Source organism: Peromyscus leucopus, chromosome 5 (assembly GCF_004664715.2).
Source record: "Peromyscus leucopus breed LL Stock chromosome 5, UCI_PerLeu_2.1, whole genome shotgun sequence".
NCBI classification, from domain to species: Eukaryota; Metazoa; Chordata; class Mammalia; order Rodentia; family Cricetidae; genus Peromyscus; species Peromyscus leucopus.
In genome coordinates, this window is record NC_051067.1 from 122,726,397 (window position 1) to 122,748,919 (window position 22,523).

The following is a 22,523-nucleotide window of genomic DNA, read 5'->3' on the forward strand; positions in this document are numbered from 1 at the left end:
ACCAAGTCTTGGTTCACTCTCCCAAGTCCTTGGGAGCCAGCAAAACGGCTGAGCTGCTGTTGGTTTCTTCCACCCATGTGTCCCAGAGCCCTGCAAGCTGCCTGAGGGGTTAGTGCTCACAGCTTTGGGGGTGGGATGCTCAGCTTGCATGGTGCTTCCTGTTCTGGGGCTCTGGCATGACATGGCCTGATCCTCCTAAAAATGCCACCTCTGCCCAAGGGAGACCACTGGCCTCCACTCCACCCCTCTGTTCACTGTTAGAATCAGGCCTGGCAGTGCAGCCGCCCCCTTGGCCCATAGCTGAAGCCTAAGCAGACCTTCTCAGCCATGCCCACACTAGTCCTGCACCGCAGATGCCCTGTGGGACTCTGTTCAGAAAGCAGGGAAAGCAGGGAAGGGCTTGTCCCCCAATACTACCGAGGCTCTCTTTGGGAGCAGGCACAGGTTGCTACCCACTCCAGTCAGCTGCAAGGCAGCAGTCCCTGTGAAAGCCAGGCCAGCCCGACTGGCCCACCAAGTGTGGGGCTTTGTAGCCAGTGTCTCAGAGCTTCAGTTGACTGTCACTAGGGAGGCCTTGGGCCTTTTGCTGTGTTCGGCAGGGAACAGATGAGCAGAGCGCCTTCTGGTCGAGGCTCCTCTGTGGGAAAGTGATTATTTGAGGTGGAACCCTTCCTCAGAGGAGCAGCTGGGGCCAGTGGGAATGAGGTGGCTTGCCTCAAGTCCCACGACCATTTGTTGGGACTGTTTCCTGGGGAAACAGGGGGAGCATGGGGTGGACAAGGCCCTAGACTTCTAGAAGACCCTGGGAAGAATTCCACTCTGTTTGGAGACTGGGCGGCCTCCAGGCCCACCATTGGCTTCTTGCTGAGCTCTCCCAGCTCCTAGGGATCCATCTGTTCTGGGTTCCCTGTCTCTCTCTGTCCTCTCTGCTCCCACCTAGAATAATCCTCTCTGCTTGCTCTTTTCCATCCACATATCTTGCATGACTTTGACATGTGCCTTTGTTTACCTGTTTCTGCTGCCGCTCCAGAGGGGATGCTGGAGAGCAGGAGGAGAAGAGGTGTGTGTCCACGTGACTTCGTTCCATTTTACAGCTCTGGGGTTCTTTCCAAGGCCACTGCCAGGAGGGGAGGGTGTCCTTGGGGAGGCAGGCCCTGTGCTAGGTAGGCTGGTGACAGGGCCTGGCCCAAGACAGACAGAGATTGCCAGGGTCAGAGCATCCTGAGATAGTTAGAAAACAGAACACTGAGCCACCCCAAGAGGCACACATGGGCAAAAGACTGCTAGCCCTCAGGGGCATGGCACTCTCCAGGGGCTCCTCTGTACCTGGGCCAGGCACAGGAATCCCACTGGTGTGCAAGTGGAGGGTGGATATAGAAAAGCCGTCCTGTTTGCAGCTCCTCCCACTCCCGCTGGAGGGGGTGTTATCTGGTCTGGAGTCACATGGAAGGATAGTTAACCCCCATCCCTCAGCCACTGGGTAACCAGAAGAGCTGGGGGTGGTCCCTTGAAGCAAAGATGGGCTGTCTTTGAGCCTGCAGGGGTCTGACTCCTGTTTCCTAGAAGCCTCTGTGACATATTTTTAGAGTAAAAGCTATACCCAGTCATAAAGAGTTGTGAGCCCAGGTGGGTTTCCTTGGAGCCTGGGCATGCATGTTTTGGGACAATGGTTCACAGCTGTGCCACTCTGTGACCCTCGTTGCTGTGGCTCTACAGAAGCTGTGAGGAGCATCCGGGCCTGACATCCCCTCACAGTAGCAGGGCCCCATAGCCCCAAGTTCTCTCAGAGAACTCTGTGACTAGGCAGCTTCCTAGAAGCAACTCAGGCCCAAAGACGGGCACTGTCACAACCCCACCCCCCACCCCTGCCCCAGACAGCTGAGCTGGTCCATGCTACTGGCCCAGTGGCCTGTTCTGAGTCCAGCTTTCCTGCTGCCTAGGCCTCACAAGCCTCCTCCTCACTGGGGCCCAAGCAGCTGACTGACCAGCATAGGCCTACTGGAGAGGAGCTGGTGTCACTCAAGTCCCCAGCCTCCAGCAGCTGTTTTTCTCAGTGACCCCTGCTAACAGAAGATTTCCTTCCATCACCCAGTCCCAGAGGTTTCCATCAAGTGCTGGACACATGTGCACACACACACACACACACACACACACACACACACAGGCAGACAGACAGACAGACAGGCATATAGACAGACACACAGAGAGAGACAGACAGACAGACACACACACACACACACACACACACAGGCAGACAGACAGGCATATAGACAGACAGAGAGAGAGAGAGACAGACAGACAGACAGACACACACACACACACACACACGCACGCACGCACGCAGGCAGACAGACAGACAGACAGACAGGCATATAGACAGACACACACAGAGAGACAGACAGACAGACACACACACACACACACGTAGACAGAGAGAGAGAGTGCTTAGATTTGTGGTCGATGTTCACATTGCAGAAGCCTGAGCTCAGCTCTCAGGAAACAACTAGATAAAAGGCACCAGCCAGGCCAAGTTGCTCGTGACCTTCCACTCCTTTTCAGACATCAGGTGACACCTCAGTTTTAGTCCTGTCCGCAGCAAGGAGAATCACTCCTCATGGGGTCAGGCGTGAAGGACCGGAGCTGCTAAGCCACACAACTCAGAGTGGGTCACTGTGCACATCTGTACGTGGCAGGCTGCTGGTGGCACCTAAGCAGCCTCAGAGCACGTGTCGGCAGGCTGACAGTCCCTCCAGCACACTCTGGGATCTGGATGGAGGTGCTGCCTGAGCATGCGGAAGCCGCAGGGGACTCCACCCTGCTGAGCTGTAGCAGTCAGTGGCCTGGGCCAGGAAGAGCCAGGCCCGGGCTTTGGCCCCTTGGTTTTGTTCTCTCCCCTCCCTCCTTCCTTCTGCTTCTCCACACTGACTCTCCTTCCTCCATGCTACTTCTTCTCTCCCTGTGCTCCAGTCTCTCTCTCAACTTTACTTTAGTTAGCTCATCCATCCGGAGGCTTCTCTTTGGAGGACGTGGGCCAAAGGGAGCTCTCCTCCTGTCTGAAGCAGTGTGTCTGTCCTCTGAGTACCAGGGTCTGACTTCACGTGGGCAGTGAGCACAGACACAGGGCCTTCTGTGTCCTCTTAGGAGGGGCTGCTCCAGGAGCCTCACTGGGAAGGGGAAAGCCAGGTGATGGGTGACGTGTGACAGTCTTGCTGTGGTAGTGGAGAGGAGTTAGCATAGGCAACTTGGTGTCCTACTCCTGGGCCTTCCCTCTACACAGGGCAAGTGGATGCCCAAAAGAACACCCCAACTGTACCCAGGTGCCCACCCCATGCCACCTGCCCAGTGCAGAGAACAGTTCTTCTTAGAGACTGTCCACTGCCCCACTGGCTTTACAGTTTGGGCTGGCTTCATGATGGACACATGGTCACAGGCCAGTGCCAGGAGGCCTATAGGCAGAGTGTGGAGTTACTGCCCCCCCCCCCCCGTGGTGGGAAACAGCCATGGTGGAGAACCCCTGTGAGGCAGGCAGAGTCTGTGCAGAAAGGACAGTATGGCTGTCCCAGGACACCAGGCAAGGTTCTAGCCCCTCTGAGTCTCCTGGCTGTGAGTAACCAAGGCCCTCTCAGGTCTCCAGGACAACAGAGTGTCGTTAGCTTTGCGGTTCTTCATCCTAGGCAGGGAGTAAATGTTGGTATTTGGGGATCCCTAGAGTAGCGGCAGGCTCTGGTGGAAGCTACCCCCAAGGCAGGTCCCCATGTGTCTAAGAGGCAGTGCAGACTACCAGCTCCACAGAGCAGGGGAGGGAGGGTCCCCAGCCATTCTGAAGCCCATCCTGTCCTTCCTGTGCCCACAGAGAGAAATGGTGCCACATGACCCAGGAAGAGCGGGATGACAGCCTGCGGTTCAATGAGAACATCACCTTCGGGCAGCTCGGGTGAGAGCCGAGCCGCGAAGCCAGACCGGGCCACCTACCAGGGCGGGGTGGAGGAGTGGGTCTGATTTCGCAGGAGCACGGGCTGGGTGGTCAGTCTTTCTCTTGATCCTGGGGCGCAAATTCCAGTTAGGAGGTGTGGGTGACATTTTCACCTGATGCTGCCCCATGGCCCAGCCATCCCCCAGTGTTAGAGCCCAGTGTCTTGGCTCCCTTTTCTGGGCCAGCAGGAGGGTAATGGCCACGGGTGTTTCTCCTGCAGCACGTTCACCCACAACATGCTGGCCTTTGGCCTGAACAAGAAGCTGTGCAGTGACTTCCTGAAGAAGCAGGCTGTGATTGGCAACCTGGATGAGGGTAAGCTGGGCTGGGGTATTGTGGGGAGGTGGGAGCCAGAGCAAGCCCTCCACACTGGGGCTCCCCACCCTGCCAGGAGGAGGGCGCCTGCCATGGAAACCTGTTACCCTGGCTTGCCTTCTTCTTTCCCGAATCCATGGAACATTCACTCTGGCTGTGTAGCTAGAAGTCATTTATGATGAGGGATGGCGGGCGACATGTGGCACAGCCAGGTCAGAAATGAACATGGCTCTGCATTCTAACTCTGCATCTGTGCAGAGTGAAACCCTGGCCACAAGTTGGTACTGTCTATAGCGCCATCCGGTTTTGAACCACGCTGTCGGGGCCGGGTGGGGGTGGGGGTTCTGAGGCTCCCCATAGTCCACTGCTCTGCCTCAGCAGAGAGCTTTGTGTCGTCATCTCAACACTGCAGCCAGGCTTGTGTGTCAACCGTTGGCTGCTGGTGTGCTCCGGGGCCAAGGCCTTACACTCAGACCCATGTTCTGATGAGCCAGTGACTCACCCTGCCCTCATTCCTAGCCAGGAAGAGCGTGTGCAGGCACAAGGGCATTCGTAGCCATCGGACAGCCTCCGTGTTACCTCCCCCTCCCCGTGGCCCTCAGAGCTCAGCCTGCCTTCTGTTGGGTCCCACGCCACACATGACACCGTCCCTGTAAAAGGCCATGTTCCTGAGAACAAGGGCCCACTTCCTGAAGACACATACCATGGACAAGGGCTCAGCTCTGAGATGCAGCAAGGGGTGACTGACGACCTATGGCCCCGTGGCTGCCTGTGGCTCGTCAGTAGACTTGTCCCTGGCCTGCGTATACAGGCTGGGCCAAGTCATTCCTGGCCACCAACCATCTCTTCTGGAATAACCCTGTTCTCTCTTCCAGAGCAATACAAGCTGCTAAGTGACCACATTGAACAAATGGCCACAGAATAGGAGGTCAGCACTTGCCGCTATCCCAGGAGCTGTCACCCCAGTGATGACCCTGCATGACACCAGCAGCACCCAGAGCCGCTCCTGGCTGCCCTAGAACTAGCAGTTCAAAGACTCCGGAAGCCTGTCTCCCCTGCCTGTGTCTGCTCCCCACTCTATGTACAAGGTGTCCCTTGGGCTACACAGCTAAAAATGAGGGACCGTCTACCCCTCACCCATCCTTGAGCACCAGGCTTATGAGATGAGACAGAGGATGGAGGAGAACATAAGCCAGGGTCCCCAAAGTTCCTGCTGAGAGCCAGGGACATGTGGGCATGGAGGTGCAGGAGGGGATCCACACAGCTGTAACAGAACCATTACTAAGGGTCACAGCCTGCCACTCCCTGCCACAGGACTTTCTGTGAGCATAAGCTGTGTGGAGGGGCCATGTAGCCTTCCCGAAAGGTCATGGCTACCTGTTCTTCTCCACCTCCTCATGTGGCAGGAACTAGAAATCACAGGAACTGGAAGAGAACTCAAGGGTTGTCACTTTTCTAGGAGTGAGAATTCTGCCAGCCACAACCTTGTCTCAGACTCGAGAGGCCTGCCAACAGAACCTGTGACCTGTCCACTCAACACAGTCTCTCCTTCAATAGCAGACAAAATCCTTCAGTTCCCAGCAGCAGCAGCAATAGATGTCATGGACTGCAAGAAGCGTGGGGGAAGCTTTCTTCAGGGTGACACCCTTGCTAAGAGTCACTGGTCAGAGCTGGAGTACACAGAATGGATCTGACTGAGTGAGGAGGCCACAGGGAAGCGATGTTGCCTGGGAGCTCCAGCCCATGGCCTTCTCCTTCTGAAAGACCCACAGGGACTTGCCTCCTCTGCACCCACATGCCAGACAGAGTCTGACCCACAGCATCCAGTGTGCTGGCTGGCTCCAGAGCGGCTGTCCCCATCCACCCCACCCGTGGCCTAGGTTCCTTCTGGGCCAGCCACTGCCATTCTGGTCACTGACCTTGAACTAGGCCTGCAGGCTCTCCTGTCACCCTTCATCACCTCATTCTCTGTTCCTCAGCCTTTAGTCACATTTAGTCAAGGTCTGTCTATGAGCACAGCAGTCCTCTTCTGACAGCCGTGGACTCAGCTGTCACGGGCAAGCCTTCCCTGTGGGGAGTGTCCCCCTAGGATACCCAGAGAAGAGCAGGATGGGCCAAGCTTCGGAATGAGCATGTCTTGCATGTTGGGGGTGACCAAGGCAGCTCATCCGTCGCTGGGCAATTCAAACAAATGCTGACAGCCAGGTCAGCCCCCGATGACATAGTATGTGTTACTGGGGCCAGCTAGGACTCCCACCCCAGCATTAGGACCCCATAACTGTGCCTGTCTCTGCTCCTGTGTGGTAGGGAAGTGACATCCCGTGAGATTGCCCCTGCTATCCTCTCTAGAGCCTTCCTCAGCAGTGCAAGCATGGCAGCCTCTCCTTGCTCCCCCCAGCCCTGCCTTAGTGTGAGTTCAAGAGTAGTATGGCCTGACTGCAGCAGCGGCAGCAGCTGCAGCTGCTGATGTGTTGCTGACTTCTGCCTGGCCCTGTGCAGCCATGCACAGCCTTAAGGGGAAGAGCACCAACAGTTCCAGCACGTGGACTTCAGAATACCCTGGAGACGGTTCCATACCAACCTTTTGAGATAATCATTTCAGGGGGAAGGAAGGATGGCTCTGTTTTGTCTGTCTCTAGCTCCTTATTGCAGATCCAGCCCCACCGAGTTGGGAAATTCTGACTCATGTTAGACACACATGGCACTGCTAAGGACCTGGTAGCCCTCTGAGGACAGGGTGGCCCCTAATGGGAGCAAAGCTGCAGGAGACTGGAGGTGGTCCCACCATCACCTGCAGATGTCCTGTGTTGACAACTAGCTTTGGTGACTGTTTCACATCTGGGAGCCGCTGGCCAGTGTCTCTTGGAGGTAACTAGTCTGCCCCCCACTCCTGCCCAGGTATCCTGTCTTCCTGTAGTAGCTTTCCCCTAGGGCCCACCAAGCAAGTGTGAACTGCGCTCCCTGAAAAGCACTCCTTGGCCACCCTGCTGAGCTTGTGAACCACAAGCAGGTCAAATTACCTGGATAATCCCAAGCAGTATCTCCAGTCTTGGCTGGTAGGGGCCCAGATCTGTGCAGGCCCATTAGCAACACCCTCAAACCTTTCTGGCGTGTGACCTTCAGGATTGTGTGAGTCATTACCACTCACAATAGTGTTTACCTTCACAGAAAAACGTCCTCTGGTAAGTTGCCACTCTGCTGTGTCAGCTATGTTAGGGTACTGTGGGTGTAGGAGGCAGAGTGTGGCAGCCTCTAGGCTGCCCCTGCTGAGTGTCTAGCCACAGGCAGAGCCACACTCTGGTATACTGAGAGATCTGCATTGTGCAACCTGGAAGACCGTGATTTTCCCCTTGTCCAAGAAACATCCCGGCTGAGAAGCTCAGTATCTTAAGAGGACCTTGGACAAAGCTAGTTTTCAAGCTCCATTCACATAGGAAGGAGGTCTTCCTGGCTGGGCCTAGTGGAGACCTGTAATCCCTCAGGAGGTGAAGGCAGGAGGATCAGGAGTTCAAGGTCATCCCCAGCTACATGGGTTCAAAGCCAGCCTGGGCCACATGAGACCTGATGTCAAGGAAAAAAAAAAAAAAAAACAGTAAAAGGTGACCCTGAGAATGGAGGATGGGCTTAGACCCAAGAATTGGCCTGATGCAGATGGGGGACTCACGGCCTGCCTTCTCCCCGCTCAGCTGAGAGCAAGCAGTCCATGTTGTGTCTCTGTTTCTGTAGCCCAGCGACACAGGAGGCTCCAGGGACAGTGCACTACTCTAGAAATACTTGCCACTCCAGGTTGCTGGTGTGAGGGACCCAGACTTCTCTGCTGGAAACTATGTGAAAAGCTGAGGTCTAATTGTGGTGGCCTTAGTAGGTTCCAGGCCGTAGACTCACACTCAACCTTGATCTTCCTGGGTCACACTGACTAGTTGGTTTTCATTCTGGGCTGGCACAGCTAGAGCAGCTTTATTCCAGTTCCCAGACGGCAGTCGGACAGCCAGGAGGATCCTTGTGTGGAACACGGTAGGAAGGGACTTTAGGGGGTGGCACTGGCCCCATAGCCTCGGGGAAACGGTAGGAGAACCCTCCTCAGCAGAGGGTCCTTGGTTCCAGGCTCCTGCCTCCACTCCTCCCACCTTCCAAGCCAGCTTTGCAGAGCTCTTGCTTGCTAAGGGCTGAGCTGCCTCGCCCATGTGTCCTTCAGGTCCAGCCTCGCAGCCACGGCCTCAGGTTTGTTTAGCTTGAGAAGCTGCCAGGAGATGCCCACAGAGTGGGCCTCGTGGACTGGACAGGCCTTTTGCAGGCTGGGCTCCTGCACTCCACTTCATCAGGACAGGAACAGGGGCACACTGTTAGGTCAAGAAGTGAGGGGACCTATCTTTTCCAGGTTTCTCACATGTGAACACACCCCTGCTAAGGCCATCTTCTGTGACAGGCTCCTGCAGGGCCTTCATTCTGTACCATAATTCCCCTGGAGTCTCTGGGTCACCATGTCACCTGCTTCTGGGGAGGGATGGAGTCCAAGGTGTGGTGGGGGCCAGTTTGCCCAGCTGCAGGGTGACAGGGCAGCTTATGCCAATGTCCCAACTGGTCTGAGCTTTGAAGAGCAGATGAGCACAGAGCTGGAAGCACCACCCCAGTCAGGCTGTGTTCATGGGACTCCTCGGGAAATTGGTGATTTGGGGGACCAGCTTCACTGTAGGCTCCAGGCTCTGACGGGAAGTGGCATGGGCCCAGCTGTAAGCCATGCCCACCTAAGCTACAACTTCAGAGATAGCACTTTATCTAGAACCGACCCCGTCCATGGATTGCCTTGGCTTTGATCCTGAGCTTACACTGACCCTATCCCATCCTTACCCCTAGATGATAGATATATTCATGGAAAGGAGGAAAGAGACCCTGCTTGAGGAAGAAGGTTGGCTCACCACCACTCTTGCAAGAGGCACTAGCTTAGTGGTCTGAGATTGTCACTTCATTCAGAATGGGGATACCTCGGGAAGGATGAGTTAGACAGTCAACTGTTGGGAGATACTAGTCTTAGACAGCAGGCATGTATCCCCATGGAGTGTATGTCAGGACCTGGACCATCGGCTGCCTAGGCTGTACCCGGTTTCCAGTGCAGTTTCTGTGGGGACTCCACCTGCACAGTCTGTTCTCTCTTGGGGTTCCACACCCATTTGTTGCCAGAAGCCCCCAGTGATGCTGTGTTTTATATGTTAGTTATACAACTTTGTGCCCTACCAGGTCATGTTCTAAAATTAAGGTTGAGAAAGTCATGAGGTCGAAGATCTCAGGCAGTGCTGTTTCCTGTGAAGAAAAAAAAATGTGTATCCATATATATAGTACCTTGGCTTGTCAGGAGGTGGAAACTGAAATAAATTATCTTTTAAAAAGAAGTCAGATTAACTTGTTTTCACGTATCTGTGAGGACTTCACGGGATACATAGTCACGTCACTGGCCTCGCAGAAATAGGTACCCCCCACCCCTGCTTGTACTTGGCTGACTAGACTCGGTGGCTGGGTTAGAGTTTGCCTGAGGACAGAGTGTGGCCTGCTGCTTGGACATGTGGGCCACCCTAGACCTGACCACCACCTGTCATGTGGGGCCAAATCAGGGTCTGACATCTGTTACTCCCAGGTAGGAGAGGGGGTGGGGGTGCTTTGGCTCAGAGAAGAGGCAAGGTCAGGGGGCATCCTAATGCCTAGGTAGTGATCAAGCCTGATGGCTTACCCAAGTTGTCTGTGGAACCAAGGTGCAAAAGACAGAGACATCCTCCTCTCATGTGTGAGTGTATAGATAGATCCAAGTCTAGGACCTTGGCATGCTCATGATGGCCTCATTCTTCCTAGGGAACAGATCCCTCAGATGCCTTGAGGAGTATCCAAAGGGATCACTCCACACATGCTCCTGGAGGCGCCCACCTATCCACTACCTACCCCCACTGTGGACCTCTGTGTGTTTATGGCCCCATGGCCACCGTATATATCATGTCTGTGTAATGACTGAGATCTGTGCCCATCTGCCAAGTTCATGCACTAAAGAGTTAAGTCCTTGGGTGCAGAGCCTGCAAATGGCCCTTGTGGAGGGTTTGGGAGGCAGCCACAGCAGGGCCCCTGAGCTTACAGAAGGGGGCATTTGGGCACAGACCTTGATTCACTTAGGGAGAACACCATGTAGAATCAAAAGCAGACATTGGGCATCGTGGCCACAGGAACAGGCCACACCTGCCAGAAGCTGGACAGGAGCCTGAGGATCCTCCCAGTTGGTGGTACTTGACTGGGAAGACCCCCAAAACTAATCTACCATGCTTTAGCATTAACGCAGTGTGGAGACTCCTGTCCCCAGATGAAGGCAGGAAACAGACAAAGCAAGGATGCAGTTGAGAGTCACATGTCTTTCACTGACACCAGAAATCTGAGTCTGCAGAGCATCCTACTATGTGGATAAGGAAAGAGGCCCCGGGGATCCCTGACCGAGGACACCAGCAGAGCCCACCAAGGTCCAGGTCCAGCCAGCCTAGGCCTTCCACCTGCCACAGGATCCTCTTCCTAGTCCCGGCGTCCCTGCTGCTGTCCCTTGAGGTCCTCCAGGGGGATCTCCTCCACAGAGTCAGCCTCACTCTCCTCCTCATCTTTCCCCTGGTGTGCCGTGGTGCTCTGAACACTCTGAATGACAGAAAGAAAAGTCACAGCCACAACATCCAAACCAGGAGTGGCGGTGACAAGCTCTGAGTTGGAGAGTTGGCCCTCCTACACCGCTCTAAGGAGTGACTATGGCCATAAGCCACTTAGCAGGTGAGGCCAAGAGAGGGCATGACTACCAGCCAGGAAGAGTGAGTTTGGAGAAAGCCCAGTTCCTGGCCACCTCCCTCACAGTGGTCACTTCCCCTTGCAGTGGCCACCTCCCTCACAGTGGTCACTTCCCCTTGCAGTGGCCACCTCCCTCACAGTGGTCACTCCCCCTTGCAGTGGCCACCTCCCCTCACAGTGGCCATCTCTCTTCACCATGACTCCAGGGCCATGCCTCCCTGGCCACATCCTACTTGCAGACACTGCCAATTTCCCTGAGGTTGTTAGCCAAAGGCAGATGAGAGCGAGCCGTTCCTGAGCTGTCAGGTGACATTTGGCTAGTGTCCCTTATTCCTAACATCTGAGAAGTTCTGAATCTGCCTGTGGCCCAGGTGGGATCAGGTCAGACCTGTCAAGCCAGATCCCTCCCTCCATCACACTCCCCTCAGCATGCCTCTGGGGTGATGGGCACATGCAGGCGGATGCTGGCAGGCCTTCCCCAGCAGGGACCACTGCTCTGGTTGTCAGCCATCCATCCACATCCCTGGCTTCTTCACTTTGTCCCTGAATTAACTCCCATGATGTGTAAGTGCTCACCTGGCTGGCCAGAGGCCAAGGGACAGATAGAGAGGGGCTGGTGTCTGTCAGCGGCCGAGCTTCGCTGTGCCCATAAGTTCCATGCATCTTGGCTCTGAAGTCCTGCCAAGGAAAGACCGGGGTGGTTGGGTGCAGCTTGAAAGCACAGGAGAGGAGTAGAGAGCAAAGCCAGGAAGCTATGAGGCATCTGCAGGTACTTCCTATTTGCTATTTTATGGACCCCACAGCAGCCCCGAGGGGGTGTTCAAATCCCATCAAACAGATGAAAAAACTAAGACCCAAAGACACTAGGTAACACAGTCACACAGGACAATCGCTGGTTGGAAATCACTTTCAACCCCTGAAAGCATATTGTAGAGCTGAGACTTGAGCCACATGCCTGTAATCCTAGCACTGAGGAGGCTGAGGCAGGAGGATAATGACTGAGGCTCTCATGGGCCATAGAGATGAATGAAGTTTTGGAGAACCTGGGGTTTGTCTGTAGCCTTCTGTGTGGTTTTAAAGCTTTTGTAAAAACCCTTGGATGGATCTTCCATTCTGTTCTTGAGTGCCAGCCTTAGCGGGTCACCTGTAACATCCTGGCAGGCAGGAGCATACAGAGTGACTTCCTCTTGACCCCACAAGGCCTTAGTGCTCCCCACGTCTCAGGCTGCTGGCTGGTGGGAACCATTCACCACAGATAACCTGGGGTAGGTGCCAGGCTGTGGGCTCTGTGGACTCCTGGCTCAGTCACCAAGCTCCACACCCATAGAACCCCACGCTGCCTCCCAAGGCACCTTTACCATTTTTCTGTATCTGGAGGATAGCGACTTCCCTCCACCATCTGCGCATACAGAAAGAGGCCTTTGAAATAGCCTGGCTCCAGACTGTGACCCAAAGCCACAAGATAAAGGGACAGATGATTGGCTCACAGCATCAGTTTTGGGGCCAAGCTCTGCAGATAAAACTTGCTGAGAATCTAATCAGCACGGCTGGGGACAGGCAGCGCTTTGCGCTGACAACTGCGTGCCAGCCACAGAAAGCCTTTGTCCCTGCTGTTTCTCTTCAGTACTCAACAGGCCTGTGATGCTGAGCAGGTGACATGCCAGGTGACCAGGAGAAGATTCCGCGACGGGGTGGCACTCAGACCCGATATTTGAAGTAGCTCATCAGAGCAAGCCCTCGAGCTAGGTGGAAACCCACAAAGGCACAGACGAGCCCCGGACCCACCTGCAGGTCCCGCTCCAGGTCGTAGCTCTCCAGGGTCCTGAAAGCACTGGAATACACCTCCACTGCCTTTGCATGGAAGACCATCTCGATGGTCACAAAGTCAGAGAAGATTCTCTGTGGGAGAGAAGCCTAGTCAGGGTAGCGGCACCACACGGGGCACATACATCGTGGATGCTGAGCCACATCCCCAAGCCTTTTTAAAAGTTTGGGGGGATAGCCCTCTACCTAGAGGCAAGAAGACCCCATTGGTGCCAAGCCCCTTACACACCACACTAACAGTGGCCACTTTTGAAAGTCTTCCTAATCTAGACAGCCTGTATCAGTTCCCAGCTTCATTCACTTATATACTGACTCATTCATTCCACAAATATTTCTCAAGTACCCACCATATCCCAGACCCTGGATCTAGAGGCCAGGTGTCTGGAGTCGAGCTGATCTTCTGGACCTCAGAGATGAAAGGGGTAAACCCAATGCAGGGGCCTGACACAGGGCACATCCTGTGCTAAGTCCCTGAGGTAGGAAGGAGCTTGGGCCTTGAGCCTGCAGTGGGGGTGACAGTAGAGGATGCCGGAAGGCCCAGGCTGCTGCCTTGGAAGGTCTTGTTCTTTGACCTTAGGACCAGGTGAGTCATCTAAGGGTGTGAATCCCAAGACTGACAGATCAGAGCTGTCTGTCAAGAGCCTCCTGGGGCTGAAGAGTGGAAAAGAAAGGACTGGTGGGTGGGGCAGGCAGGGACATCTGTGGTCAGTTAGTCCTGTGAGAGCAAGTTCCTTGAGATCTCTTGAAGTACATGGGACTTGACCTAGAATCCCATGGTTCTGGTGAAGAAGGGGGTTCTGGTGGAGATAAAGGAGACCCTGCCTGCCTTGGAGCACCTCAACATGCTTCCTAGAGGAGCTTTTAGAGTTTCAACGGGGAGCTAGGATCTCTTGTGGACACAGTGGAGAAAGAAGAGTAGGTTCAGGAATGGGACAATGTGGGCAGAGCCGTGCCTCAGAATCCTCCTTGTTGGGATCTGTGTCCAGAGCACTGAGCAGCTGGGTGAGGCCAGCCTATCCCGAGCAGATAACTTGTCATCTGCAGCCAGGATCAACTCTCCCCAGAGCCCTGGCCTCTGAGGGTCATGGGGTCATACACTGCATGAGTACCTACTCTCAAACACAGGAATTCACGCCCATTCTCGTGTATCCACACACTCACAAAAGGCTGCCACTGCCTACCCGGAGGTCTTTCAGCTTCTGCTCCTGGAAGGCATCCACTGTCTCTGCCAGGTGGTGGGTAGAGCGGTTAGTGTCCACGGAGGCCCTCTGTGCACTGGTCTCCGCCTGGCCTCGGGAACACGAGAAATATAAATAAGCATCACAGGGTGGGCCTGGCCCCTACATACTGTTCTGGGTTGTTCTCAGTCCTACCATCTCCTCTGGGGCAGTTTCTCCTGCCTCATGCAGTCTCTTGCTAACTTGGTCATTGAGGAAATGGTCAGGCAGAACCATGGTAAAAGGGTGGTCACTGGGGTTGGATAGATCTGCTTCTTAGCTGTGTGACCTCAGACAAGTCACTTAACTTCTCTGAGCTTCAATTTCCTTGCCCGTTGGGAGACGGTTATGAGACCTGCTTGCAAAGTTGGGAGAACTGGATGGTGAGAGGTGGGGAGCCACTCCACAGTGGAGCCCATGCTCAGTATGTGGGAGGCCCTGAGGACCCCAGACTCATTCCCGACACTGTCAGCAACAATCATCAATCCAAGATAGGCATTTGCTAGTCTGAGCTTTATTCTGTGGAGGCTAAATGTTCTTGGTAACTGATTCCTGCCTGTGGACAATTGCAGGGCAAAGCTCCTGTTCCCTTTTCACGTGGCAAAGTTGGCTTCATGCCCAGACCAATCCCTCAGCAGCCTTCCCTGGAACTGAGTTCTGAGTTTGGTATTTAAGGGCATGTGTGACATGAGCAAGTCCCCCCCATGGGCCTCACTTTCCTCTTATTTGGAATGGGGCCATAACACCAACTAAATGTTTGTGAAATGGTGGGACAAGGGAGCTAGGGACTGGTACCCAGAAAGTCCCCCCAATAAGGGAGGGGAGCTGGGATCTAAAGAGGTGGGTGGCCAGGAGGTAGGGGCACTGGTGGCAGCTGGGGTAGAAGTCTGAGGTGCTTGTTCCAGGCAGAAAGCCATGCCTGATTCCCTTGCTCCAGATGTAGTGCCCCTCATGTTACAGAACGGGCACCAGGATGGCGAATCCAAAGATGTCCACCTCCTAAATCCCATGTCATGTCTACAGGCCACCAGATATGGTAAAGGGCATGCTAGGCTACCGTGGCCTGTGGGCTGCTGCTGTACCTGACCTGAGGTTCATAGTGATCCTGAATTCCCTGATTGAGCAACAGGAGGGAGCTGGAGGAAGGTGTGGCTGCAGAGGAAAGGTGTGGGGAGGGGACGAGAGCTTGGGGAGCCCAGTAGGACTGTGGCCTAGACGCCGGAAGAGGCGGAGCCAATCCCCTAGATTTCCAGAGGAGCAGCCTGCCTACCCGTGATGAGACCAGAGAGCCCCTCACTGGATTCTAACTCCTGATCTATGAGGAAAGGGAGAGAGAGAGAGAGAGAGAGAGAGAGAGAGAGAGAGAGAGAGAGAGAGAGAGAGAACAAGCCAGACAGTGACTTTCTGTCACCTTCCCACATGACAACCCAAAATGCAAAATGTCCCTAGGGGTCAAAGTGAAACTATGACTTAGGTCCACGAAGGGCCACTCTGAATGAGGCCATTTCACAGTGAGAAGCAGGGCAGAGAGGACAAGTCCTCCACAGTCCTGCAGCCAGTTCACAGGCAGGCTGGAGCCATGAAGACGGTAGTGCCACTGTCTCGCTGGGACTCGCATTCATACCCAAGCTTGCCTGAGCTTGCTTGAGCCTCAGGCAGGGCTGGGGGCTGGCAGTGGCTACCCTGTGATCAGGATGCAGGTGACCCCATGACCGGGTGGCTTGCTGGACAGAGCCCAGATCTCCTGACCCTCAGCAAACTCTCCCTTTGCCTCATCCTGCTGCGCTGACTCACTTGTGGGCCAGCCTCCGTGGGTAACTCTCACCTACCTACCATTCCATGGAGTCTCCGTTATCTGTCTAAGACGCAGAGATGGAAATGTAACACGTGGCACTCACCTGGGACTGAGGAGGACTGTTAAGGATTCAGGTGAAGCCAGGTGGCCTGCGGGTGGTACCCCCTTGGCAGCCCCTGCCAACTGAATCCAGGTCCCCACGCCCTTCAGTGCACTGTGTGGGGTGGCCACCCTGCCTAGCAGGAAAAAGGATACAATCATTTGACGATCTGAGGGTGACTTCTGCCTCAGTTTCTCCAGCTTTTCCAGTTGTTTGATCTCATTATTTTGGACACGTTTACATTTCTTGATATCTGCCTACACAAAAAAAGAGGGCCATTTCCTAGGGATCCTCAGAGTCCAGACCCCACCCCTGTGCACCTTGAGGTGTGCCCAGCTCACCCGGGTCTGCTTTATCTGGGCACCGTAGAGCTTCAGGGGGCTGATGACCTTGGCCTCCAGCCTCTCGACCTGCAGGGCACATGTGGCAGCATAAGGAAAAGAGAGAAGACAGCTCCATGACCAGCCACCTGCACCCCCAGGGGACACACCCAGGGCCCACACCTGAAATGGCAGGGGCCGGGCTCTGCCCTCACGGGCTCTGGCCATGTGCTTATTCCCACTAAGTTGGCACATCCAACTGTGCACTGGGACAGTGACTGGGCCCAGGGTGTCTCAGCAGGTCAGTGGGACACTTGCAGAGTCTGGGAGGACAACACCAGACACAGCACTTAGAGGTTATCACTAGGGAGGGTGACATGTTCTGGGGACAGTCTGTGTGGAGAGTCCCAGCAGGGCAGAGACAGGACTTCCGGCCCTTGCCTCTTCTGGGCCCAGTGCAGTTCTGGGCTCCAGATTGCCTCAAGGCGTTGAACTGCTTGGAAGATGGAAGATGCACAAAGCAAAGACTGGTGTGGGATTCCAAGCGGATTGCTCTTCATGACCTCTAGAACTGGCGGGGCCCGTGAGTGGGCACAGGAAGCAATTCAAGACCCTCAGACCTCATCCCAGGCTTCAGATTCCAGGTTCTCTTAGCATCTGACAATTTAGGAAGGCAAGAGAAAGGGGAAGGTCCCCCTCTAACCCACGATGGTTTACATTGATTGGCAATTTGACAGGACCTAGAAGACAAACTCTGGCTTCGTCTGTGGGAGCAGTTTCTAGAATGGATTAATTGAGATGGGAAGACCCACCCTAAGAGTGGGCGGCACCATTCCCTAGGCCGGAGCCTGGAACTGAATAAAAAGGAGGAAGCGAGCTGAGCACCAGCGTTCATCTCTCTTTGCTTCCCGACTGCAGATGTGATGTGACCGGTTGACTCATCCTAACCACCATGGCTTCCCCATCACGTGAGCCAGAATAGATCCTCCCTGCCTTAGGATGCTTTGTTGGGTGTTTGAGCACAGCAATGACAAGTTAATACACCCCTGTGCCCAGCAAAATCATAACGTGGTGCTGCTCTGGGTCTTGGGGTTGCACCAGCTGCAGAGGAGTCCTGGATTTGATGGAGGAGGCCTGGGGGTGGGGGAGCAGTGTCCGGGCGAGACAGCTAGCAAGGTCTGACCTCCTGTCGTGGCTCCTGGCATCTTGGGGATCAGGTTTGCCAAAGGACCAGGAGTGGCTGGAGCCCCAGTAGGTCATTCCTTTCCAGTGCCCCTGACCCTTGAGAGAGACAGTGTCATGGTAAAGGGTCATGGGGGGACAGTCCCCCCCTTTCCTTACTTTCAGAAAACTCAGTTGCAATGCCTTTCTCTGTCCCTTTGATGTCCTAAACCCTTTAAGAACATAATGTCCTTCTTGGAGGCTCTATGAGTTCTTTCTTAGGCTTAGGGCCAGCTCTCTGCATGGAAGGCAGAGAGGAGGCCAGAGGCCTGCAGCTGGGTGGGGACACTGAGTGGCACTCAACTGCCCCGCACAGAGCTGGAAGCTTCCATTTCCCCAGTGGTTGGAGCAGGGAAGGGTGCCTCACACCTGTCATCCTGGCACACAGGAGACTGAGGCAGGAGGCTGGCCAGACTAGGCTACAGAGTGACCTTGTCCCCCGCAAAAGGACAGTGGGCATAGGCAGCCACCCAGCGACCATGTGACATCTCCATGCACCCTCAGAGAAGCACAGTGGCCTCTTTCAGGGACGGTCACCTTCTGTTTCAGGAGCATGCGCCTGCCTGACTGTATGTGGGTGCAGCAGGAGCTGTCTGTCACCCAGCCCGTGCTGTGTGCACCCTCTGCGATGCTCAGCCACAGTGTTCTCGCATCCTCCCCTATGCCAATCACACAGGGTGTTTCTGAAAAGACATTACTCCACTGCCGTCTCCTTCATCTTCTCCCTACGCCCGGGAATCCACGGCCCTCTCCCCCCCCCACCTAGACTTCCAGGTCCCCTTGGCTGGCGTGGCCCTTGTCCAATACAGTGAAGCCTTCTAGCTCTCTGCCCTGTCACCAGTGTGATCATGAGGGGAGAGACTGTGCCAGCTCTCACTCCATACCCAGGCTGCCATGCTCACCTCTGCCTGCCGGTAATCCTGCACCTTGGCCAGGTCCTCCGCAAAGTCTTTCATGGTAGCCCGCAACTCCGGGTTCTCGGTGTTGGCAAAGTCCATCAGCTGCTTCACCAGCTGGTCAGCCTTGTCGCGCAGCCGGGCTGTCTTGCGCGTGTAGGAGGCCAGCAGCGAGCAGAACTGGCCAAAATACCTCTCCGCGTTGGTCACGGTGTTCTCCATGGCCCTCACCTGACTGTCCCTGGGTGGGGGTGATGGACACCAAGTGCAAGCAAGGTCATGGTCACTGGAGCCACCATACCCACTTCTCCAATGTGGCAGTCACCATCCAAGCATCTGGTCCCCAAGCACCTGGTCCCTGGACAGTTCTGCATGATATCTTGGGCCCATTGAGGCAAAAGACAAGACCTGCTTGTGTCCCATGGCTGAGCAGCAATGGATGGAACTCAGGTGGGACCCTTGTCCCTGGGGCCTGTGAAGGGGTGCAGCACCCCACAGTCTTGTGCACACCACTGTATCAACCACAGAGGCTCCTCCTCCAGCCCCCTCCACTCCCGTGGGCCCTCCCCCATGCTGTCCACTCTTTCTCCCTTTTTAGAAGCTTTAGGTTAAATGAATGACCTTTTGGAGATCTGTTTGAGGATAACAGATAGTTTGATGCCTGGAGAAATGGTTCAGTGCGTAAAAAACACCACTGAAGTCCTAAGTTCAGATCCCCAGCGCCTGAGTTAAATAGTGGGGAGGGGCTGGAGAGAAGGCTCTGTGGCTAAGCATGCCTATTGCTCTTACAGAAAAACCCAATTCACAACCACCTGTAACTGCAACTCCAGGGGATCTGATGCCCTCTGCTGGCTGCCATGGCCACCTGCACTCATGTGCACAAACCCACACCTGTATACACACATAGATACTGAAAATATAAAAATATGAGCTGGGCATGGTCATGCATGCCTTTAATTCCAGCACTGGGGAGGCAGATCTCTATGTTGGTGGCCAGCCTGGCCTACGTAGAGAGTTCCAGAGCAGCCAGGACTACACAGAGAAATGTTGTATCAAGAGAGAGAGAGAGATCAGGAGTGACCCCACATGCACTGGTATGTAACTCCAGCATTGTTGTAGGGTACAGAGACAGGAGGATGACTGATTTGCTTGCTGCCAGCCTAGTTCCTGGTTCAGTGAGAGAGCCTGTTTCAAGGGAATAAGGTGGAGAGTGATAGACAGGACACGCACCATCCTCCTTTGGCCTCTGCTCAAGTGTGCACAGGCACACACAGCCAGCCACACACACGTTATAGACGCACAAATAAGCGGCTTATCTTTAAGAGGACTGTTTTGCACCCTCTCTCCTTGCCAGTATCTCATTTCTTGCAGTCCGTTTGGTACCAGGGTAGGGAGGCATTGTCGTGGACAGCTGTGATGGCCCCCACTGGGTACTGCATGCTCAGCTCTGACATATGCAAGGTACCATATGTCCCCACCAAGCTATCTGCAGGGTATTTGGGCCCTTGCTCTCCCATACTCTTCTGGCTGGTCCCTCCTCCCTCCCCACCAGCCCTGGGCTCCTCCATGGAGCACCTTACAGACCGCTGAACATACTCCACACCCTTGCCCTCCCTGACACACCTGTAGGGCTCATGCTGCCTCTTCCATGACCCATCCTTGTCCGCCCCCGCCCTTCCCTTCCCCGTAACCTACCCACACCTGGTATTCAGTGATAACCCACGGACTCAGCCTTCCTAAGACAGCTGGAGCCTGCTGCAGTGTCTGCCTCCCTCCACCGTTCCCTCCCCTCAGCCCCAGGCTGTTGCTGTTCCTTATAGCTCTCCCTCTCTAGAACCCAAGCCCCTCACGCCCCCCCACCCCAGCAGAACCTGCGGAGGGCATCATCTCACCCCTCCTAATGAGCCTTAGCTTGGTAGTTTACAAATGCTCTGTTCACACCTTCCTAGAAGATGTTGCTGCCTCCATTTTTAAATCAAATAACCTGAGGCCCAGAGAGGCAAAGCACCCTGTCCAAGGGCACACAGCAGGCCAGACCCCAGGGCAGCGTCACTCACACACAGGTTAGACATGCAAGTAAGTCCCAGGCTCTGGGAATCAGGCCCCATGGGCTGAGACTGGGAAGCCAGCTTTCAAGGAGCACACACTAGGTGCTTCCAAGGGCACCTGATGTCTGAGCCACAGGGAGACTCAAAGTCAGTCAGGGAGGGCTGGGGACAGTGAGCCTGGGGCATTGGGCAGAGCCGTGGGCAGGGCTCCCAAGGGCAAGGTCTGGGGCCTGAGTTGTGAAGGGCTTTCTAGGAGCAAGGGTGGGAAGCAGGGAACAGACCGATGAGCGGCTGCACCAGGTCTTCAGGAAGCAAAAGCGAGGCCGGCAGATTGGATTCCGGAAACCTCTGTGATCCAAGCCCTGTTCACCCTCCAGCTTGAGCAGGGAGCTCACCTGCCCGCCCCTCTGCCACCGCAGACCGTGAGAATCCCCCCAGCACTTCACTTCCCTCCCAGCAGCTCAGGCTGCTCACCTGGAGAGGACGACATTCATTGTGGATAGAGGCACTTGTTGCTTTGATCTCGGGGAACAAGAACAGGGTCCCAGGGGTCCCCTAGGCAGAGAGAAGCCAGCCAAGGCTGGGCCCAGCTGTGTGGTCTGGCCGGGCTCAAGGGACTCTGCTGCCTGGTTGCCAGGCAACAGGCCATCCCAGGCAAGCCCTAGGAGGAGCCCAGCTGGTTGCTGGGCAACCAGGGCCTCCCCTGTGGGGTGAGGAGGGCTTGCTTTGGGCTTAACTGCACTCTGAAATGGAAGAAGGGGACAGAGAGGCTCCTCATGCTTTCAAATATGGAGCTTCTTGGGGTTCAAAGCGTCTGTGTTCACCAGGAGGGGACAGGGAGAGCCCTGGAGGCAGCTTGCCTGGGACTTCACCCTGGGCCCTGCTGCATGTGTGGGTCCCAAGGCAGAGGGCCGGGTGGGCGGGGCCTAGGAGCTGGTGTCCCTGTTAAGGGTGAGGTGGAGAAGCAGACGGTAAAGGAGCGGGCAGAGGGGGGCAGAGGACTTGCCTGTGAATGGAAGGAGTGAGGCACAGCAGCTCGGAGCAGCACTTAGTCTATCAGGCGGTCCCGGGTCTCCCTGAGTACGCGACTCCCACTGTTATGGTTGGGACCGGTGACCCAGCGTCAGCACACTAAAAACCTCACTGCCCCAGGTGGATCTTACTCATGGTGAGAGGTCTGTGGGTCACAGCCTGGCATTTCACTTACGATACAAAGCAGCCGGAGTCATACCCAGGCCTGGTGGCGGAGGCAGAGGAAACAAGGCAGTCCCTGGGGTGAGTGTCACCCTGGGTCGGCTCTGTGTGCCTTCCAGCTCTCACCATGCTGGGGTTTGCTTTTAAACACTTATTCGGGCAGGGCCTCTAAGATCAGCCACAGCAGGTTCAAATCCCACAGCCTAGCTCTGCTGTGTGACCTGAAGCAAAGCACGGGATCTCCCTGGAAACTGGACAATTCCCTAATAAGGGAGATGGAACCTCTGGTGCTGTGAGGAAGAGGCAGGGTGGGTGGGGCACTAGGAGCTGGCTTCCTAGGGCAGCTGGCCCTCAGGAGCACACCTGTGTGCCGTCTCAGTGACACCAGTGTTCCGCTTCCCTTCTGGGAGGCAGCCCCCCCCCCCCCAGACAGCACATAGGTACATCTCTGCATGGTCTTTGAGGTACTGTGCCCTCGGGGGCTGCCATGGCCTTTGCCTCTCACAGGGACTCTGCCACTCCTGTGGTTTTTCTCTCTGGGTAATGTCAGGTTGGGGTGCTCTGTGTCTCCTGGCCCACAGTCCCAAGCCCTGTTCGATTCCCTCCGCTCTGGGCCGCTTGCTGGGTTGAAAAGTGTCTCCCCAAAGTGCATGTCTTCAGGACATAGCTTTATTGGAACCCGGGGTCTCTGTACATTGGAAGTGCAGATGAGTCACTCCAGCATGGGAGGGGGAAATCACTCAGGGGCTGCTGCTCCAATCTGCAGAGGAAGCACCCACACAGGATACCAATCCACTTCTTGTGCCCCTGGACTCATTC

At 55.3% G+C, this 22,523-nt stretch overlaps 2 protein-coding genes across 3 annotated transcripts in view; one reads left to right on the forward strand and one right to left on the reverse strand.

The window, feature by feature from the left end:
- Kiaa0513 (KIAA0513 ortholog) overlaps positions 1–9,679 on the forward strand; it is a 50,763-nt gene extending 41,084 nt beyond the window's left edge. Inside the window, exons 10-13 of one of the 2 annotated variants that reach the window (XM_037206306.1) lie at positions 1,031–1,060; positions 3,854–3,934; positions 4,194–4,288; positions 5,164–9,679. In XM_037206306.1, coding sequence (XP_037062201.1) covers positions 1,031–1,060; positions 3,854–3,934; positions 4,194–4,288; positions 5,164–5,213 — 256 coding nt within the window. In that variant the 3' untranslated portion in view covers positions 5,214–9,679. The remainder of the gene's footprint in view (positions 1–1,030; positions 1,061–3,853; positions 3,935–4,193; positions 4,289–5,163) is intronic. The other variant, XM_037206307.1, reaches the window with a different exon arrangement.
- Positions 9,680–10,676: 997 nt separating this feature from the next.
- Cibar2 (CBY1 interacting BAR domain containing 2) lies at positions 10,677–21,122 on the reverse strand. Its single transcript, XM_028880792.2, has 9 exons — positions 20,985–21,122; positions 18,469–18,703; positions 16,367–16,435; positions 16,181–16,282; positions 16,029–16,034; positions 14,095–14,199; positions 12,875–12,988; positions 11,666–11,767; positions 10,677–10,945 (listed from the first exon to the last, which is right to left on the reverse strand). Exons 1-9 carry the CDS (start codon positions 21,002–21,004, stop codon positions 10,829–10,831), a joined length of 870 nt encoding a protein of 289 aa, XP_028736625.1. The 5' UTR covers positions 21,005–21,122; the 3' UTR covers positions 10,677–10,828.
- Positions 21,123–22,523: the final 1,401 nt, after the last annotated feature.